Source organism: Muntiacus reevesi, chromosome 10 (assembly GCF_963930625.1).
Source record: "Muntiacus reevesi chromosome 10, mMunRee1.1, whole genome shotgun sequence".
Classification (NCBI taxonomy): domain Eukaryota; kingdom Metazoa; phylum Chordata; class Mammalia; order Artiodactyla; family Cervidae; genus Muntiacus; species Muntiacus reevesi.
In genome coordinates, this window is record NC_089258.1 from 25,769,998 (window position 1) to 25,791,484 (window position 21,487).

Here is a 21,487-nt window from a genome sequence, read left to right on the forward strand (position 1 = left end):
TGTCCAACTCTTAGCGATCCCATAGACTGTAGCCCACCAGGCTCCTCCATCCATGGGATTTTCCAGGCAAGAGTACTGGAGTGGGGTGTCATTTCCTTCTCCATAATAATAATAGTCTAATACCAATCTTTTGACTATTTTTATGCATATACTCCAGAGTTTCATCATTTTGAACTATGTGACCAAATAACTTTTTAAGAAGACAATCTTCATTATCTAAATTATGCATCCTCCTATAACTATATTACTAAGAGATTTTCATTTTACCAAGAATGAGTACTACATTTTTTTTTTTAATATTATTTTATTAGTTGGGAGGCCAATCACTTCACAACATTTCAGTGGGTTTTGTCATACATTAGAGTACTACATTTTATCAAATGCTTTTTGGCATCTTGTTAGTTATGTTTTATTAGTTAACAAAGCCATGTGTTTTGCTTTGTTTTTTGCCTAGCTGTTTAGTACATTACATTAATAGATTTTCAAATATTAATTTGAAATTTCATGAATTCATGAAATAAATTATATCACTTTAGTATATTGTTTGGATATACTTATTCATGATTCTTGCATATATATGCATAAGTAATGATGATTCCATAGATTTATTCTACCCTTGACATTTCAGAATAACAGACTAGTTTGATAAAATGTTTTTATAAAATATTCCATAATTTTTTCATATTGAAACAAGCTATGTAGCACAGAAATTGTTTTTTAAAAGAACAAAATAACTCTCACAACATTCTGCATTCAGGACCCATTTTGAAAAGCAAGACCTCACAATGGGATCCCTATTACCTACTACAGAATATATGGCATAGTTTGAAATGCATAAATGAATATATGAAAGACCTTACAAGAGATATAAAGTATGGAGTGCTGTGACAGTGGTGCATACAAGGGGCATCCTCCTCACAACAGCAAGTGGGAAAGCTTTCCTTGAAAAGGTAATACCTAAGATTAAAGAGGGGCCCTTCTAACAAGAAAACACTTTGAACAAAGCATAAAGAAAGAGGGGGAATAAAGAAAAAGAAGAAAGAGGGTAGTGGTGTAAGGAGACTGATAAGAAACTCATCATGGTCATTGCAGAATATTTAGGGTGAGAGTCGTACCTCCATAATTTCCATGTTAGAAGAATCTAGGAGTAACAATGTGATTGGATGAGGGGCTATAGACTTTGGCTGAAGTTGTATTGTATGGCCAGAACAGTTTTTACATAGATATTTCTCTATTAGAATATTTTGTGGGGTTGCTGATGAAGATCATGGAGGGAAAAAAAAAAAAAACTTTCCTTAACAGTATCACAAGAGGAGAAATGGTGTATGTGAGAAAAAAGGTAACTGAAGGGGTGTGGATAAGCCTACGTGATGGATTGATTCAGTGTTTTTGGTGATGTTACTATTTCCATTTTGACCTAAATTCTGAAAAATGGTGTCCTTCACCTGGGACCTTTCTTGAACAGAAAGAAAAGGAGATGTTCTTCCTTCACCTTTATATGTATATTGGAAATACACATTTAATATTACTATATTACAAAAAGTAAATATAATTATATATCACATATATATGCCAGGTTGGAACCATTACTTTGAGGTACTTAACAGATTTTTATCAACTTTAATTCTAATGACAACTTGACAAATAAGTATCACTTTTTCCTACTTTTCCATTTCAGACTTAAAAATTGAACAAATTACCAAAGTTATATCCAGGTTAAACGATATGGTGATGTATTTATGTAATCTTTTAAATAGAGGCCATCTTCATCAGAAAACAGATTCAAAATTTGCCTTAATGAAGGCATCTTGATACTCCTACACTGAAAAGTAGTTCCTCCTAAATCTTATCTGGCACTTCCCATAAGAACTCTTGGAACATTAGTAGCCTTGACTGTGCTGCTGTGTAGATCTAAGATGTTTTGGATTTCTTAAAGCCTTATATCTATCACTAATACAAATAATATTAATACAGTATCTCTGCCCTTTCTTATTCCTATAAGTGTTCCAAGAGTCAAGCACATTGCTTCAGGATCTTGAGATGAAATCATCCTGGATTTAGACTGAGCCCTAAATCCAATGACTGAGGTCCTCGTAAAAGAGACACACAGAGGAGAAGCCGCGTAAAGACAGAGGCAAAGGGCCTTCCCTGGTGGTCCAGCAGCTAAGACTCTGTGCACCAGCATAGGGGTCCGGGGTTCCATCCCTGGGCGGGGATCTAGATTCCACATGCTGCAACTGAGTTTGCATACTGCAACTAAAGATCCCACACTACAACTAAAACCTGGTGCAGCCAAAAAATTAAATAAATATTTTTTAAAAATACAGAAACAGAGACAGGAGAGATGTGGCCACAAGCTAAAGGGCACCAGGCACCCCCAGAAGCTGGAAGGATCCTCCTCTATAGCCATGGGATTGAGCACGAGCCTACCAACACCTTTATCTCAGACTTCTGGCCTTCAGACTGTGAGAGAATCCATTTTGTTTGTCTTAAGCTATCAAGTTTGTGGTAATTTGGTTTGGCAGCACTAGGAAACTGATAAAGTATGTCTGTGCTTCTATATTAAACATGGGATTTTTTGTGTGTTCCCCTGGGGGCAGGAGAAGGGGACGACAGAGGATGAGATGGCTGGATGGCATCACCTGACTCGATCGGCATGAGTTTGAGTAAACTCCGGGAGTTGATGATGGACAGGGAGGCCTGGCGTGCTGCAATTCATGGGGTCACAAAGAGTCGGACACAACTGAGCAACTGAACTGAGCTGAACTGAACTGAACTGAATCCCTCCAAAAACAAATCTGCAACCGCTTGAGGGTGGTGTGGCCCCTGTTAAACATGCTCTTGAGACTTTTAAACAAACAAAGAGTCAAGCACAATACTGGAAGTGAAGGTGTGCTGAAAATCTCTATTATAAATGTAAACTTTCCTGAGTCATGTCCTTTTCTAAGCCATGAAGGTGAGTGACATGGACACAAAGAAATGGGAAATGACTCAGCTATGACTGAATTCTTCCTGGTGGGGCTTTCTCAATACCCAGCACTCCAGTTTTGTCTTTTCATGCTCTGCCTCATCATGTACATGATCATCTTCCTGGAAATAGCCTCCTCATTATCATCAGCATACTGGATTTTTGCCTCTACACTCCCATGTGCTTCTTCCTTGGGAACCTCTCATTGTTAGACATCTGTTACACGTCATCATCCATCCCCCCAATGCTCATTATATTTAGGTCTGAGAGAAAATCCATCTCTTTCATTGGCTGTGCTCTGAAGATGGTTGTCTCTCTTGGGTTATGTTCCACTGAGTGTGTCCTGCTGGCTGTGATGGCATATGATCGATATGTGGCCATTTTCAACCCCCTAAGGTACCCCACCATCATGAACAGGGTGCTGTATGTGCACATGGCTACATGATCTTGGATCACAGGTTGTCTGACTTCTCTATTACAAACAATTATAACAATGATATTGCCTTTCTGTGGTAATATCATTGATCATATGACCTGTGAGATCTTGGCCCTTCTTAAACTCATCTGTTCAGATATTACCATCAATGTGATTATCATGACAGTGACAAATATTGTTATACTGGTGATTCCTATACTATCAATTTTCATCTCCTATGTTTTCATCCTCTCTTCCATCCTGAGAATTAATTCTGCTGAAGGGAGAAAAAAAGTCTTTTCTATACTGTTCAACCCACCTGAGTATGGTCATCTTATTCTATGGTTCAGCCCTTTTTATGTACATGAAGCCCAAGTCAAAGGACACAAACACTTCTGATGAGATCAGTGGACTATCTTATGAAGTGGTAACCCCAATGTTGAACCCCATCATCTACATCTTGAGAAATAAGCAGGTGAAAGAAGCTGTGACAAAAGTCCTGAGTCAACACTTGCATCTATGGAAAATGTGAAAGGACATGAGGCATATTATATCCCCAGTATGGGACCAAATCAGGTCTTCTGTATTCTGAGATGAAGTCATAGAACCCGGTGCCAAGAAAACTTACCAGCTTCTAAGTCCAAAAATGAGACTCCCATTCTTTTAAACACAGAATGTTCATGTAAACCTGATCACTGTCTTGTTGGCAGAGCTTTTAGTTGTTTTCAGCTCAGGCAATTGGGCCCATATAAAGCACATGGCTTTTCTCTTCTCTCTGTTTGTTTCTCCTCTCTCTTTTCCCTATTTCCTCCTACTTCTTATTCTTTCCCCTCCTCCATCTACTTTCTTCCTCTCCCTTTTTTCCAGGAATGTTTACACTTCCCTAGTTACTGGTTTTCATTAGGTGGCTCAGGGGTAAAGAATCCACCGGTCAAAGCAGGAGACACAGGTTTGATCCCTGGTTCAGAGAGATCCCCTGGAGAAGGAAAATAGCTGCCCACTCCAGTTTCTTGCCTGGGAAGTCCCATGGACAGAGAAGCCTGACGAGCTACAGTCCATGGGGTCACAAAAGAGTTGGACACAACTTAGCAACTAAACAACAGCAACAACTTTTCTAAAACTTTCCATCATTCCTCTCTGATAATCTTTCATGCCTGTGTATTGCTTAAGCTTGCAATAGCACACTTTGCCCACAAATAATAGACTAAACCACACAAAGTTATTATAAATTATTGAATATATTCCTTATACTGTATACATCCCTATGACTTGTTTATTTTATAACTTGTCCTTTATACTTCTTAATGGTTGTTGCTACTCTTATCACCAGGAATATCCTATTGAAGTCATTCTTATCTAATATAATATTGACTTCAAAAAAAGAACAGACATAATATCTCATAAATATCCACATTCAAAAGACCACTATGTTTAAAACCTTTGCTCAGGCTTACAAATAATGTAAAGGGACTATGATCAGTAAGAAAAATAAATCAATATTAAATATTATTGCTCTTGGTATCTATTAGCCATTAACTTCACACAGGTCCTCTTAAGTCCATTTTCCTATTTAGATCCTGGTCTGCTATAAGATTGATAGTATCTATTTACTTCCTTCTTCCATAAGAATACACACTTCTTTCAATAAAAATGAATGGACATCTAACTCAAAGTGCACTCCTAAACAGGATTCTCCCCAAAATGGTGAGTGAGTGAGCTCCCCCTCAAAACTAGCTGCAGCTTCTATACTCTTAAAACCACAAGAAAGAAATTCAGGAAGTTTTTTTTTTTTTTTTTTTTGCACTTTTTTTTTTTCCTTTTTATTTATTTTTTTTTTTTAATATTATTTTATTAGTTGGAGGCCAATCACTTTACATCATTTCAGTGGGTTTTGTCATACATTGACATGAATCAGCCATATAGTTACACGTATTCCCCATCCCGATCCCCCCTCCCACCTCCCTCCCCACCCGACTCCTCAGGGTCCTCCCAGTGCACCAGGCAAGAGCACCTGATTCATGCATCCCACCTGGGCTGGTGGTCCGTTTCACCATAGATAGTATACATGCTGTTCTTTCAAAACATCCCACCCTCACGTTCTCCCCCAGAGTTCAAAAGTCTGTTCTGTACTTCTGTGTCTCTTTTTCTGTTTAGCATATAGGGTTATCGCCACCATCTATCTAAATTCCGTATATATGTGTTAGTATACTGTAATGTTCTTTATCTTTCTGGCTTACTTCACTCTGTATAATGGGCTCCAGTTTCATCCATCTCATTAGAACTGATTCAAATGAATTCTTTTTAACGGCTGAGTAATATTCCATGGTGTATATGTACCACAGCTTCCTTATCCATTCATCTGTTGATGGGCATCTGGGTTGCTTCCATGTCCTGGCTATTATAAACAGTGCTGCGATGAACATTGGGGTGCACGTGTCTCTTTCAGATCTGGATTCCTCAGTGTGTATGCCTAGAAGTGGTATTGCTGGGTCATATGGCAGTTCTATTTCCAGTTTTTTAAGAAATCTCCACACTGTTTTCCATAGTGGCTGTACTAGTTTGCATTCCCACCAACAGTGTAAGAGGGTTCCCTTTTCTCCACACCCTCTCCAGCATTTATTGCTTGTAGACTTTTGGATAGCAGCCATCCTGACTGGCGTGTAATGGTACCTCATTGTGGTTTTGATTTGCATTTCTCTGATGATGAGTGATGTTGAGCATCTTTTCATGTGTTTGTTAGCCATCTGTATGTCTTCTTTGGAGAAATGTCTGTTTAGTTCTTTGGCCCATTTTTTGATTGGGTCGTTTATTTTTCTGGAATTGAGCTTCAGGAGTTGCTTGTATATTTTTGAGATTAATCCTTTGTCTGTTTCCTCATTTGTTATTATTTTCTCCCAATCTGAGGGCTGTCTTTTCACCTTACTTATAGTTTCCTTTGTTGTGCAAAAGCTTTTAATTTTCATTAGGTCCCATTTGTTTATTTTTGCTTTTATTTCCAATATTCTGGGAGGTGGGTCATAGAAGATCTTGCTGTGATTTATGTCGGAGAGTGTTTTGCCTATGTTCTCCTCTAGGAGTTTTATAGTTTCTGGTCTTACATTTAGATCTTTAATCCATTTTGAGTTTATTTTTGTGTATGGTGTTAGGAAGTGTTCTAGTTTCATTCTTTTACAAGTGGTTGACCAGTTTTCCCAGCACCACTTGTTAAAGAGATTGTCTTTTTTCCATTGTATATCCTTGCCTCCTTTGTCAAAGATGAGGTGTCCATAGGTTCGTGGATTTATCTCTGGGCTTTCTATTCTGTTCCATTGATCTATATTTCTATCTTTGTGCCAGTACCATACTGTCTTGATGACTGTGGCTTTGTAGTAGAGTCTGAAGTCAGGCAGGTTGATTCCTCCAGTTCCTTTCTTCTTTCTCAAGATTACTTTGGCTATTCGAGGTTTTTTGTATTTCCATACAAATTGTGAAATTATTTGTTCTAGTTCTGTGAAAAATACCGTTGGTAGCTTGATAGGGATTGCATTGAATCTATAGATTGCTTTGGGTAGAATAGCCATTTTGACAATATTGATTCTTCCAATCCATGAACACGGTATGTTTCTCCATCTGTTTGTGTCCTCTTTGATTTCTTTCATCAGTGTTTTATAGTTTTCTATGTATAGGTCTTTTGTTTCTTTAGGTAGATATACTCCTAAGTATTTTATTCTTTTTGTTGCAATGGTGAATGGTATTGTTTCCTTAATTTCTCTTTCTGTTTTTTCATTGTTAGTGTATAGGAATGCAAGGGATTTCTGTGTGTTAATTTTATATCCTGCAACTTTACTATATTCATTGATTAGCTCTAGTAATTTTCTGGAAGAGTCTTTAGGGTTTTCTATGTAGAGGATCATGTCATCTGCAAACAGCGAGAGTTTCACTTCTTCTTTTCCTATCTGGATTCCTTTTATGTCTTTTTCTGCTCTGATTGCTGTGGCCAAAACTTCCAACACTATGTTGAATAGTAGTGGTGAGAGTGGGCATCCTTGTCTTGTTCCTGATTTCAGAGGAAATGCTTTCAATTTTTCACCATTGAGGGTGATGCTTGCTGTGGGTTTGTCATATATAGCTTTTATTATGTTGAGGTATGTTCCTTCTATTCCTGCTTTCTGGAGAGTTTTAATCATAAATGAGTGTTGAATTTTGTCAAAGGCTTTCTCTGCATCTATTGAGATAATCATATGGTTTTTATCTTTCAATTTGTTAATGTGGTGTATTACGTTGATTGATTTGCGGATATTAAAGAATCCTTGCATTCCTGGGATAAAGCCCACTTGGTCATGGTGTATGATTTTTTTAATATGTTGTTGGATTCTGTTTGCTAGAATTTTGTTAAGGATTTTTGCATCTATGTTCATCAGTGATATTGGCCTGTAGTTTTCTTTTTTTGTGGCATCTTTGTCTGGTTTTGGAATTAGGGTGATGGTGGCCTCATAGAATGAGTTTGGAAGTTTACCTTCTTCTGCAATTTTCTGGAAGAGTTTGAGTAAGATAGGTGTTAGCTCTTCTCTAAATTTTTGGTAGAATTCAGCTGTGAAGCCATCTGGTCCTGGGCTTTTGTTTGCTGGAAGATTTCTGATTACAGTTTCGATTTCCTTGCTTGTGATGACTCTGTTAAGATCTTCTATTTCTTCCTGGTTCAGTTTTGGAAAGTTATACTTTTCTAAGAATTTGTCCATTTCATCCAAGTTGTCCATTTTATTGGCATAGAGCTGCTGGTAGTAGTCTCTTATGATCCTTTGTATTTCAGTGTTGTCTGTTGTGATCTCACCCTTTTCATTTCTTATTTTGTTAATTTGGTTCTTCTCTCTTTGTTTCTTAATGAGTCTTGCTAATGGTTTGTCAATTTTGTTTATTTTTTCAAAAAACCAGCTTTTAGCTTTGTTGATTTTTGCTATGGTCTCTTTAGTTTCTTTCGCATTTATTTCTGCCCTAATTTTTAAGATTTCTTTCCTTCTGCTAACCCTGGGGTTCTTCATTTCTTCCTTCTCTAATTGCTTTAGGTGTAGAGTTAGGTTATTTATTTGGCTTTTTTCTTGTTTCTTGATGTGTGCCTGTAATGCTATGAACCTTCCCCTTAGCACTGCTTTTACAGTGTCCCATAGGTTTTGGGTTGTTGTGTTTTCATTTTCATTTATTTCTATACATACTTTGATTTCTTTTTTGATTTCTTCTATGATTTGTTGGTTATTCAGAAGCGTGTTATTTAGCCTCCATATGTTAGAATTTTTAACAATTTTTTTCCTGTAATTGAGGTCTAATCTTACTGCACTGTGGTCAGAAAAGATGACTGGAATGATTTCAATTTTTTTGAATTTTCCGAGACCAGATTTATGGCCCAGGATGTGATCTATTCTGGAGAAGGTTCCGTGTGCACTTGAGAAAAAGTTTTAAAGGACCAGTGCTTCTTCACCAGCAATGATTTAGAAATACTGGAGTCTAACCCACAAGCACCTTGAGTGATATGTACCATTTGTGAAAATGCATCAAACACAATCCTACTTTTATTCTCCTCTAACTTATTCTCTGCACAGCAACTAGAGTGTTGTTTCTAGAAAAGTATATACTGAAGTTCTAGAACACACAAGATTAACCTGTGGTATTTTAAAAATCAGAATAGTGGTTGCCAATGTAGGAGAGTGGATAAAGCAAGAATCAACTGGGTCAGAACATGAAGGAACTTTTCTGAGGCTATTTTTATGTTCTGTATTTTAATAGAAATTTGAGTGACACAGGTGTGCATTTGTTAAAACTATTAATATTATGTTAAGATTTGTGAATTTAATGTATGTAAATTTTAAATTAAAAGAAAAAACTGTGAACGAATATAACTTTAAACTCTAGTTAATAATTATGCTGAAGTATTTAAGGGAAAGGGTAATAATTCCCACAGATTATTTTGAAATACATCAAAAATCACATGAATTAATTGGAGGGACAGAGAGAGGAACAGACACACAGCAGGAGATAAGCAAATCTAGTCAATATTTGTGGCACAATCTAGTTGGTGAGTGTAAAATATTCCTCAGTGTAAAATATTTCAATTTTATTTCATGTTTGAAATTGTCCATAATATGTATGGTGTTGGGAAAAAATTATACAAAAACTGTCAGGAATACAGATCTTGACTAAATGTTGTATAAATGAATAAAGCAAAGGCAGAAATTGGATCAAATATACTGTCATTGTAAACTCTCTTAATTAATTTAGGAAAAAGTTCCACTATTCTAAAAAGGCAAACTTTTTAACAGGTTATTGACAATGCTTACAAGAGAGAAATTAAAAATAAATGTTAATGGTCCCAGTGAAACTTAATTTACTACAGTGAACTCTTGTTAGGGTTCAGTTGCTATTCCTGGGGGATGGTGTAAGTGGAGGAGAAAGAAAAGAAATATATCAGAAGACTTACCAGAACTAGATTAAAGGTAATAAGGAAAAGGAAAATAGCAAACTTTTTTGGCATGATGTGTTGTTTGCCATACTCCTTCATGTGCTCTTCAGTAATTTTGATTCCCCAGGAATATCAGATTGTACAGACCTTAGCAAGAGAAAGCTCATTATTTCTACAGCATTTATTCTGCAATTCCACAAAATTTTAGATGCCACTACTATATATTCACATGATAATCACTTAATAACGCTGCTATTCTTAAAGCAATCAATTTACATAATCATTCATATTTCCCAGAAACTTTTTGGTCTAGAACTTGACTAAAAAATTAAGAAATTGATGTTCATTCAAACACTGCAAATTGAGTAAACTATTTTTTTTCTATGCTATTAACTTTCCTATAACGGATATGACACAAACAATGATTATAAATGTGAAGGCACTATAGGTTAAAGACAACATACATTAATAGTGGCTATATTATAATAATGATTCAGGTGATTAGAGAATGTAAGTGTTAATATGTATACTGAAAGATGGTGGCTCAGGAAGGTAAACAAAAATCTGCCTGCAGGGCGGGAGACCTGGGTTGGATCCCTTGGTTGGGAAGATCCTCTGAAGGAGGGCATGGCAACCCACTTCAGTATTCTTACCTGAAGAATCCCCATGGACAGAGGAGCCTGGCAGGCTGCAGTCCCTGGGGTTGCAAAGAGTTGGACACAACTGAGTGACTAAGCACGCACGCAATACACAATATTATATAAAAATGGAGAATGAGACATTACTTGATACAATGAACAATATTGGTACTAGTAATAAAAGGACTATTAAAAATAAATCTTATGCTTCTGATCAAAAGGTTTGAATTTCAAAGCATTTTGAAAGATAAGTGTACAACTCAAAACTGAAGAACAAATGAAACAAACTATTGAAGCAAATCAATCAACAATTATATGACAAAGTCTGTGTATCACACTGATCCTGTTTGATGGAAATAGTGTCTTCATAAGAAATAAATGCACACAGACTTGGATATCTATGTGTTTAATGTCAGATTTTTTTCATACAGTAGTGTAAAGTTCAAGAACATAAGCTACCCTCCCCCACCCCCCCAACTTTCTGGCTTAGGAAAAGAGACAAATATCAAAATAATGATATTAAGGCACAAGGCAAAACAGACTTTAAAAATCCTTGTGCTCTGTATTTCTTAGCTTTGGGCTAGGCGAGGATAATTTATCACATTTTAAAACTAGTTGTCTTACTCTAATCGTGAAATCATCTGAAGTCAAGAGAATGATTTGCAGAAGTTTAAAGTGTGTGCAACCCCAATGTTCATCACAGCACTGTTTATAATAGCCAGGACATGGAAGCAACCTAGATGCCCATCAGCAGACGAATGGATAAGGAAGCTGTGGTACATATACACAATGGAATATTACTCAGCCATTAAAAAGAATTCATTTGAATCAGTTCTAATGAGATGGATGGAACTGGAGCCCATTATACAGACTGAAGTAAGCCAGAAAGAGAAAGACCATTACAGTATACTAATGAATATACATGGAATTTAGAGATGGTAACGATAACCCTATATGCAAAACAGAAAAAGAGATACAGATGTACAGAACAGACTTTTGGACTCTGTGGGAGAAAGCGAGGGTGGGAGGTTTCAAGAGAACAGCATCGAAACATGTATATTATCTAGGGTGACACAGATCACCAGCCCAGGGTGGATGCATGAGACAAGTGCTCAGGCCTGGTGCACTGGGAAGACCCAGAGGGATCGGGTAGAGAGGGAGGTGGGAGGGGGGATTGGGATGGGGAATACATGTAAATCCATGACTGATTCATGTCAATGTATGGCAAAAACCACTACAATATTGTAAAGTAATTAGCCTCCAACTAATAAAAATAAATGGAAAAAAAATAATGAGTGTGCAAAACTGCATTGTTTCAATACATATGCACAGCATTAGCATTTGTCTTAAATCTCTTCTCAAAGATATCAAATTATGAACTACAGACTTACTTTCTTCTTTTTATACTGTAAAGAAGAGAATAGATAATCCCTTGTATAAGTTCTCAGTATAGATGCTACAGAATATACTTTCCTCTCTGTTTTTTTGAATATAAAATACAGTTTAAGGTTTTACAGTATGATTTGGCTGGCACATTTAAATTTCAAAATCTAAAATTTGTAAAAAGTAGTTTTGATCAATGTTTGTAGAATATGTAATAATGTTTATAATAAAGGAAAGGTGATTACATAATAACATAATAAATGCATAAAACGAAAGTGAAATCACTCAGTCATGTCCGACTTTTTGCAACCCCATAGATCATACAGTCCATGGAATTCTCCAGATCAGAATACTAGAGTGGGTAGCCGTTCCCTTCACCAGGGAATCTTCCCAACCCAGGTACTGAACCCAAGTCTCCCATATTGCAGGTGGATTTTTTTACCAGCTGAGCCACCAGGGAGCCCATAATAAATGCATAAGCATGTTTATAATTAAACATAATGTAATAGCAAAATGAGGGTCTAAAAGGGTCCACAAAAGTTCATCTAAGAAATGTCACGATGCTTTCCACATAGAATATTTATAGCAGTTTTTTAAAAAATGAAAGTCTGTTCTTAATAATGAATGATATCATTATATTTTAAAATCATATATCATATAGCATTGTTTTTCTCAAATGCTTCAAAATTAAGAAGAGAGTAAAATGAAATCAGTGTACATGCACCCAAATGTTTATAGCAGCACTCTTAAAACAGGCAAGACATGGAAGCAACCTCAATGTTCATGGAGAGATAAGCAGATAAAGAAGAGGTGGCATGTGCCCACACGCCCACACACACACACACACACACACACACACACGAATACTACTCAGCCATAAAAAAGAATGAAATAATGCCATTTACAGCAACATGGATGGACCCAGAGATTATCATACTGGGTGAAGTAAATCAGACAAAGAAAGACAGATACCAGATGATATGAATTATATGTGGAATATAAAATATGACATGAATGAACTTATTTTAAAACAGAAACAGACTCACACACATAGAAAATAAACTTATTGTTACCAAAGGGCAAAGGGAGTGGGGGAGGGCTAAATTAGGAGTTTGAGATTAGCAGATATAAGGTATTATACATAAAATAGGTAAATAACAAGGTCCTGCAGTACAGCACATGGATTTTATTTTCAATATCATGTAATAAACCATAGTGGGAAAAAATTTTTTAAACGACATCAGTGAAAACAGAGGCCCAAAGTCAATGAAATAATATATTCAAATTGTTCAAGCAAAACCAAAAACCTAAAATTCTATACTAAATTTAACCATCTTTCAAAAGAAAACACAAAATAAAGACATTTTTATTAAAAGAAAAGCTAAAAGATTTTTCCATAAACACAACTCTAGAAAGAAAGAAACTGTTTCTGGACAAAAGGAACAGAATGAAAAAGTAACAGTAAACAAAGAAATTAGTAAATATGTGAGTGGATCCAAACTGTCACTATATTAAATAGTAAGAGAGAGAGAGAATGCTCACAAAGGGGGAACATAAAAACAAGATAAAAATGAAACCTGAGATATAATGAGAGGGATTAGAAATAAGAGATAAACATGTTAAGGTCCTTGGTACTACTTAAGAGGATTGCTGAGACATTAGAAACCGTGTTAAGTCAAGCATCTTAAAAATTATGGCAATCATACACGTATGTATATGTTTGTGTATGCAACTTTGTGCTTAAGTTGTAAACAATGTTTTCAAATCCAATAAAATGTTTATAAAACTTATGCATTAGGAAAGAAAGTCTCAATAAATATCTAACATGTAATATCATTCAAACCACAATCTATAGCCCTAATGTAATATTAGGAATTAATATTAAAAAGAGAAACCCACAAAATGTCTTTTAAACATGGAAATTTTAACACATTTTATATATTTAAAAAATGATGAAAATTTCAATATATTTATTACTTAATTGGGACTATCAAAATTGGTGAGATAAAAACATTTTATAATTTTAAATAAATATATTGGAAAATAAGAAAGACTGAAAATTAACACACTAAGAATCCAACTCAAAGATTTATAAAAAGAAGAAATGAAAAAAATCTAAAGACAGGTAAAGCCAAATCAGTAGTTTAAAATTTTAACCAGGCCCAACCCATTTCCCTAGGTACTTCTAATACACTTCCCAAAAACAGATAACCCTTATCATATTCAAATTGTTTCATAAAATACAAAAAGGAATGGAAACCTCCCCCAACTCTTTTCTATAAGCCTAAAATAACATTGAAATGGAAACTGAACAAGGACAATATGACAAAAGAAAAACTCTATACAAAATACTAGCAAACAGAATCTAACAACATTCAAAATAATATCTAACATCCAGGTAGGATTTATACCTGGAAGGTAAGACTACCAGGGAAGTTTTAACATTATAAAAATATGTTACTGCAATTCACCACAATATCAATTAAAGAATAAAAACAAATAATTTCAGCAAATTCAGGAAAAGTCTTGATAAAATTTAATGAGCATTCACAAATTTTTACAAATTAAAAACTGAGCAAACTAAAAACAAAAAAATTTCTTTAACCTAATATAGAATATTTATTAAAAAATTTATAACTAACAAGTTCCCTTAAAGTCCCAAACAAACTCAACATTGCACAGAAATCCTACCCAGTTAGAGAGAGAGAGAGAAGGAAAGGAGAAAGAGAGGAAGAAAAGAAGGAAAGAAAGCAAAATTGGAAGGAAGGGGGAAACAAGGGCAGGAGAGAGGAGAGGAAGAATGGAAGGAAAGAGGGTATGAATTTTGGAAAGCAAGAAACAAAATTTTCATTATTTTATGAAAATAAAGTTTTCTCACTAGGAAACATCTATAAACAGAAAATCTTAAAATTTTAATTAATAAGAAAATCTAGCAAGGCTGCTAAATACATGATCAATATACAAAATTCAATAGTGTTCTGTGCAGCAGTTACAACTGGTCAGAAAATGCACTTTGAAAAGCATCCTACAATAACAACAAAAGTAAAGTTCTCACAAATAAATCTATGAAAGCTATGTAAGAAATTTTTGAAGAAAAGTATTACTCTTCATTAAAACACATATAAGAAAACCCACAAGTTGGGAGATAAGAAATTTAAGAATAACTATGCCAACTCATCCCAAATTTCTCTATAAAGTTAGTATAATTTCAATCAAAATGAAATTGAGAATTTTGTTATTTTCTGAAGTTTACCCCTAAATTCAACTTGAATAGTAAAGGTTAAGAATAGCCAAGACAATGCAAGAATAAAAACTATAAATCTACTGTATCGGATGTCAAGATGGATGATAAAGCTACAATAATTCAGATAGCATAGCTTTAGTATAAGTAAAGAAAAATACAGGCTATTCAAAAATGGCCTGGACAATGTGGAAGTTTATACCCTAAAAACATGGTATTTCTGTAGGGAATGAATGAAGTATTTAATAAATTATGCTTTGGTAATGGACTATTATTATCAAAAGAAAAAAAAATCAAATTAAACCTCCATCTCACACTGTGAGCAAAATACATTTGAGACAAATCAAATACCTAAACGCCAAAGCAAAACTGTAAAGTATTATAGGAAAATGTCTTCATACACAGGGATAGGAAAAGTATATCTCAAATGAATTCAAAAAAGACAAAAGAAACTACTAAAACATAAGAAAGGACTAATTAAGAAATATCTATATGGCAAAAATGCATCATTAAGATGGTTTAAATACTAGCACAAATGGAAGATTATGTCAGTAACAAATACACCAAAATAGGATTAGTATGCAGACTGTTTTTTTCTTTAAGTTATCAAATTACTAAGATAAACAACATAACAGAAAATAGGGCAGAGGATATAAATAGGGACCCAAAAGAAAAGAAAATGGCATGACCTAAAAAATTATGAGAAGATGCTAATTCACATGAAATCAGAAAAATGTAAATTAATGAGATATTTCTTAGCCAAAAGATACAAAAATATTAAACACTTAACAAGAATTGTCAAGAATATGGAAAGAGGAAATCCTATTCACTGCCAATAAGAGTATAAATCAATTTAAAAATCAACAAAAAAATATGAAATTGACTCACTAATTCCACTTACAGGTATATGACCAAGGGGACCCATATAGTTATTTATTGAAGCATTCTTTATAAAATAAGCATAAGGGAACACTTAAATACCAATATGGGAAAGAATAAATTACATATTCTATAACACTGAATTATGAGAGAGCAATTAAAATGGGTGAGCCATCTCCAAACGACTCATTCTGTTACCCCTTGGCAGTCACTTGGCTTCTTTGAGCTTCTTGTTTGCTGTGTTTGTTTTACTCTAGAAATGGAAAATCAACCTCACAAGGTGAAATGAAAAAGAATAATTAAGCAAAAGTAAAAGACGTAATATAACAGCCCCTATGTAATATAAGGTACATTAGAATCTAATGTTCTCTTGTCTGTGAAATAGGTATCACCAACATTCTTTAAAAGAAAGAGTGACAGGTATACAACATAAGATTTGAGAATAATCAATGTTCATTAAAATCTCCTTAAAAACAAGAAAGGGAGTTACATAGGAAAGAGGGTCAACCAAATGAGGGCCTAGGTCTCACTGAAAAGCTAATCACAAATGAGACTCTAGTCATATGAATCTACCAACAGACCCTATTCCAAATCACTTACAGGCTCAGGATTACTATTTAAAGGAAAACACTATGAAACAGGAATTACACTGAAGCAGCCTGTAAAGTTATGACTTTTCACTACGTTTAGTTTTCTGTGTGTATGTGTGTGTGTGCCGAATGGAAGCTTCTGAGACACCAAGGCAGTGGGAAACTGGGAACCCTATTTCTTAATATTCAGCATCTCTATAAGATGAACATCATCTTGAATATGAAGCCAATTTCAGTAATATTATTATCTTTAGAAGTTAATTTACATTTTTTCAGGAAAAATTTTAATCCAAGTAGTGCTGATTTCCCATAAGTTATGAGTTTGTCAACTTTCATAAGAGATAGAGGGACATCTGAGTTTCAATCATAAAGTGTGCTTGGGAAAATCTTAGATTATATCCTGAAGGACTTGAAAAGGTGCAAAACAACAACAGGTCCCCTGGGTTTGGATATACCCTACAAGACTCTTACATTAATGCTTTAGCCCTCAATACAATGTTGAGAATAAATTTTAAAAATAAAAAATTATAAAAATGCAAAAGCAATTAAAGATGGTCAAGTAAAGCTAAAACGGATTTAAAACTATGTTGATTACTCAACTAGTAGGTGTCCATGACAATTTGCAAAGGTGAACAGAATTACATTGGAGAGTGTCAGATAATGCATACTCATTTGAAAGAGGAATTTCTTGGGGAAAAAAATGTGTCACAAACTGAGCTCACTAGTGCCTAAAGATAACAGGTGTAGTAGCTCAGAGGGCTGCAATGCAGGAACCCCGGTTCAATCCTTGCATCAAAAAGATCCCCTGGAGAAAGAAATGGCAACCTATTCAGTATTCTTGCCTAGAGAATTCCATGGACAGAGGAACCAGGCGGGCTACAGTACATTGGGTCACAAAAACGTCAGACACGACTGAGCGACTAACACATATACAGGAAAGAAGTCACCCATATTTTGTAATAAAAATCCGAAACAAGTAGCAAAAAGTCCATAAATACCTCCCCTTTACCATTTTCCTCAAACTGCAGTTGTGAGGGCCAAGGATTATTCAAAGCAATAGACTTACTTGCAAAATCTATCTTAGGAAATAATTGTTTTTTTAATTGAGAGCTTTTAAAGGTCATTGGCACTAAAATTCACTTTCAAATGCAAAACTTTAAGTCAATTAAGGATTTCTAAAAAGGGATGTATATAATACATTAAACTCATGTTTACATGTTTTAGTAATAAAAACAATTTATTAATAGAAATAATGTTAAATAAATTCACATTATATGTAATTTTGAGCTTTTCACAAGTCTTTCCTGCTGCTTAGTCTAAGAATGCTAGCAGCAAAGCACCTGATACAGACACATCAAGACATTGACAAGCTCAAGAAAAGGCACCCAGTCATCTTCCTTCCCCATAGCACTTAATTTAATACTCAACACACAACAAGTGCTTAATACATATTCACCGATATGAACAGCATATTTGCTAACAAACATTGAATGAAAATTTGTTACTTTATTACCATTTATTTATATTTATAATAAAGCAACTCATAAAAGTTTCTAAAGTAATTCATCTTTACTGCAGGTGTTCTCTTCAGTACATAATACCATATGACAAAAAAAGAACTGAGAGAACTCCACTCTAAATACCCATAAGTTAAGTTACAGGAACTCAAAAGTAACAAAAATAGCTCACACCATGCAAGGCCTAAGAAAGAAACCAGTTTATACCACCACCTAGTGACCACAGAATGCAGCACAAAGAAAGTACTTACCAGAACATCACCAGAGTTTGAGTAACTGGAGTTTACATGTAAAGCTACTGCCCTCCTATGCAGCTGGGCTAGTGTTGAATCCACCTCTCCCACTTCCTTTTGCAGATGTGATGAGCCTGACCTTTGGACAAAACCAAGTAGAGACATCATCAAGTGGACTGTTGCCTTTACCCACCTCATATAATTTCCTCCACCCTTTAACTGATAACTATTTGTTATGTACAGTGTAAAAAATGCACTTTCACACTCACTGAACCAGATGAACAATAATTAAAAGTGGTACTGGGTGGGCCACTTAGCAGCAATGAACCTGAGGAAATTATCTATCTCTCAAAATCTCACCATTTAGATAAAGTTTAACTATAGCACTTTGAGGATAATTAAAATCTGTGAGAAACTAAACAGGAGACTGTCTTAGACCCCCAAAAGTATTTAACAATGTTTATCTAAGTTGTAGCCATAAATTTTACTCCTATCTTGTAAGCATTTCCCTCTTGGAAATATTCTTGGAGATTTCCTCTATCTTGCTCTTGGTTGGATGCAGTTAATGATGAGCCTCTAGGGGATGGTCAAGCCACAGCACTGAAGACTCTAGTTCTTTATGTATAGAAGAGCTGCCTGCCATCTAAGTAAACGCATTGTTTGCTCATTTAAAAAAACAAAATTCGTTAGTGTTTGAGTCACAATACACTTTTGGTGTCAATTTGTAACAGCAAATTAGCCTAGATTATATATGTTATTATATGTAATATGTACTACAGCCTAAACTATTTATCTGTATATAATGTATGTATATATACACATACATATATATATATATATATGGCACATATATTAGCCCATATGGTATACATTAGCCTAATATATATATGTGTATATATAGTATATGTTCTTGAAGTGTAAATGAGTGATAGTCGCTTCATTGTGTCTGACTATTTGCGACTCGTGGACTGTAGCCTCTTCTGTCCATGGAATTCTCCAGGCAAAGAATACTGGAGTGGATAGCCATTTCTTTCTCTAAAGATACTGCCAAATATCAAGATCTCTGGCTTCTTCTCTTTTTAGCCTCAAAAACTTGATAACAAAGATTAGACCTCACAGGTGGGACACCAGAAGTTTCCTTGCAGAGAAAGCTGACAAGAAACAACTTATAGGTAATAACAGCTGGGGTAATCAATATCTAATGAAGGAAGCTACCCAGTCAGATCAACCTACAGTAAAGCTCATGACTTGGCAAGACCCACCATACTCACAGAGCTTTCAAATTTTTTATAGTCCCACTTTAAAAAATGAGTTGACAGACAAATAGAAAAACATTTCAGAAAAACTTCAGTACCAGAGAGAGGAAAAATAATAAAATATATAGAAAACAAAATAAAACTCAAATGAAAACTTGAAACCATTTTTAAGCCCCCAGAGAAACAGAAATATTAAACCAATGAAACAAAAAGATGATAATACTTCTGAAGACAGTGGGGGAAAAAAAGCATTCTGGGAAAAAAGAGGTTAAAAAGAGCTTTTGGAAATAAACTGGACATTTAAATTAGACATTTTAAAGTTTATTAGGTGAGTTACAAAATAAACGTGGAACATTTCATGACCCTTCTCCCCCCCCCAAAAAAGCCAAAAAAAGATTAAAAAATTAGTAGGAATAAAGAAAATTAGAGGATCAAGTGGAGGCATGATGTTTGAATAACAAAAGTTCCAGAGATAGAGGAGGAAGAAAAAAATCCAAGAAACACAACAAATTTCTCATAATTTAAGAGTTTCCAGATTTGGGGTGGGGGGATAGCAAATTAGCCAAGATGTTGTGGTTAGGCTCTCTCACCCCAGGTTTTGTAAATAATGACTATGGAACAGTTGAGTTCACTTATAGCACTATACATGCAGTCATGAGCTCTATGTAACAGCTGAGATCATTTATGGCACTGCACAAGCACATCATTCACTTGATCATGGGCTACTTTGTGCAGCACACTGCATAAGCTTCACCTGGAGAAGCCCTAAAGGTTGTGTGTGGTTGTGTTGTGTTATGTTATGTCTGCTGCTAAGGCTGCTATGCCAGTCAGGAGAGAATAAACCCATCTGCAGTTCCTACAGCTCCTCACATTTTCTGCCAGCCTCCTAGCTCATGCCTTGCCTACCATGGGTTCAGCGAGCAGTGCACACAGGGAAATACAGTAAGACAATCGGCATCACAAACAGGATCAGCAAGACAGCTGGTCAACTGAATGAGACACAATGGATGAAAAAAGATCTATCCCAAGGAATATCACTGTGAAATTTCAGAAATTTAGGGAGGAGAAGAATATAAAAGCTTCCAGACAAGTCACATACAAAGGATCAAGAATTAAAATGGCACGAACATCTCACCAGAAGCTGGTGACAATGGAGCAGTACCTTTCAAAAAAGGAAAAATTATTTCCAGTGTGGAAGTTCATATCCACCCAAACTATAAATTAAGGAAGTTGACAAATTTTTAGAGCTGAAAGCCTCAAAAGTTTAATTCCCATATACCCTCTCCTAAAACTAGGCAGAAAAAGAAAAAAAAAAAGATAAAAGATCCTGGGAAAAGGATATCCTCTCGAAGGCAAATGAGATTTCCCAGAAGATGAGTGAAAGGAGATCCAAGAATTACTACAGGGCCACTTTAGAGAACATTTAGTCCACACTGGATCAAGAGACCAAAAGACTCCTTAAAGATAACTCTAGAAGAGGAAGCTGAAAAGCTGATTAACAGTTTCAACCATTTTGTTTGGGCAAAGAATTTGGTGATTAATAAATAAAAGGTAGAGACAAATGAAAAAGAAATGAAAAAAACAGTCACCCTTCTGTGATTAAGATCATAGGTATATGCCACACAGCAGTGGCTTAAACTAGAAGATGAATTCTCTCCTAAAATAAGTCCAGAAACAGGCAGGCCAAGGCTCCTAGTATTCCATGGTGTCAGAACCTAAGCAGCTTCTTTTGTTGTTCTGCCATCTCCAGCACCTGGCTTCTACCTCAAAGTCCAAGAACTCATTACTTCCACATTCCAGCAAGCAGAAACAAGAAAAAGACCAAGAGTGAAACAATCCCTCCTACATTATTTTAAGATAGCTTACAGTAGGTCATAAATGTGCTAAAATATCCCACTGGCTAGGACTTAGTCACATGGCTGCACCAAGCTGCCTGG

The 21,487-nt window shown here is 35.3% G+C and overlaps 1 protein-coding gene across 1 annotated transcript; it reads left to right on the top strand.

Annotated features, from left to right (window-relative positions):
• The first annotated feature begins 2,979 nt into the window (after positions 1 to 2,979).
• Positions 2,980 to 3,915, top strand: OR13D1 (olfactory receptor family 13 subfamily D member 1). The gene is given in 3 exon segments (XM_065947521.1): positions 2,980 to 3,088; positions 3,091 to 3,689; positions 3,691 to 3,915. Coding segments are annotated over 3 exon segments (933 nt in total).
• Positions 3,916 to 21,487: the final 17,572 nt, after the last annotated feature.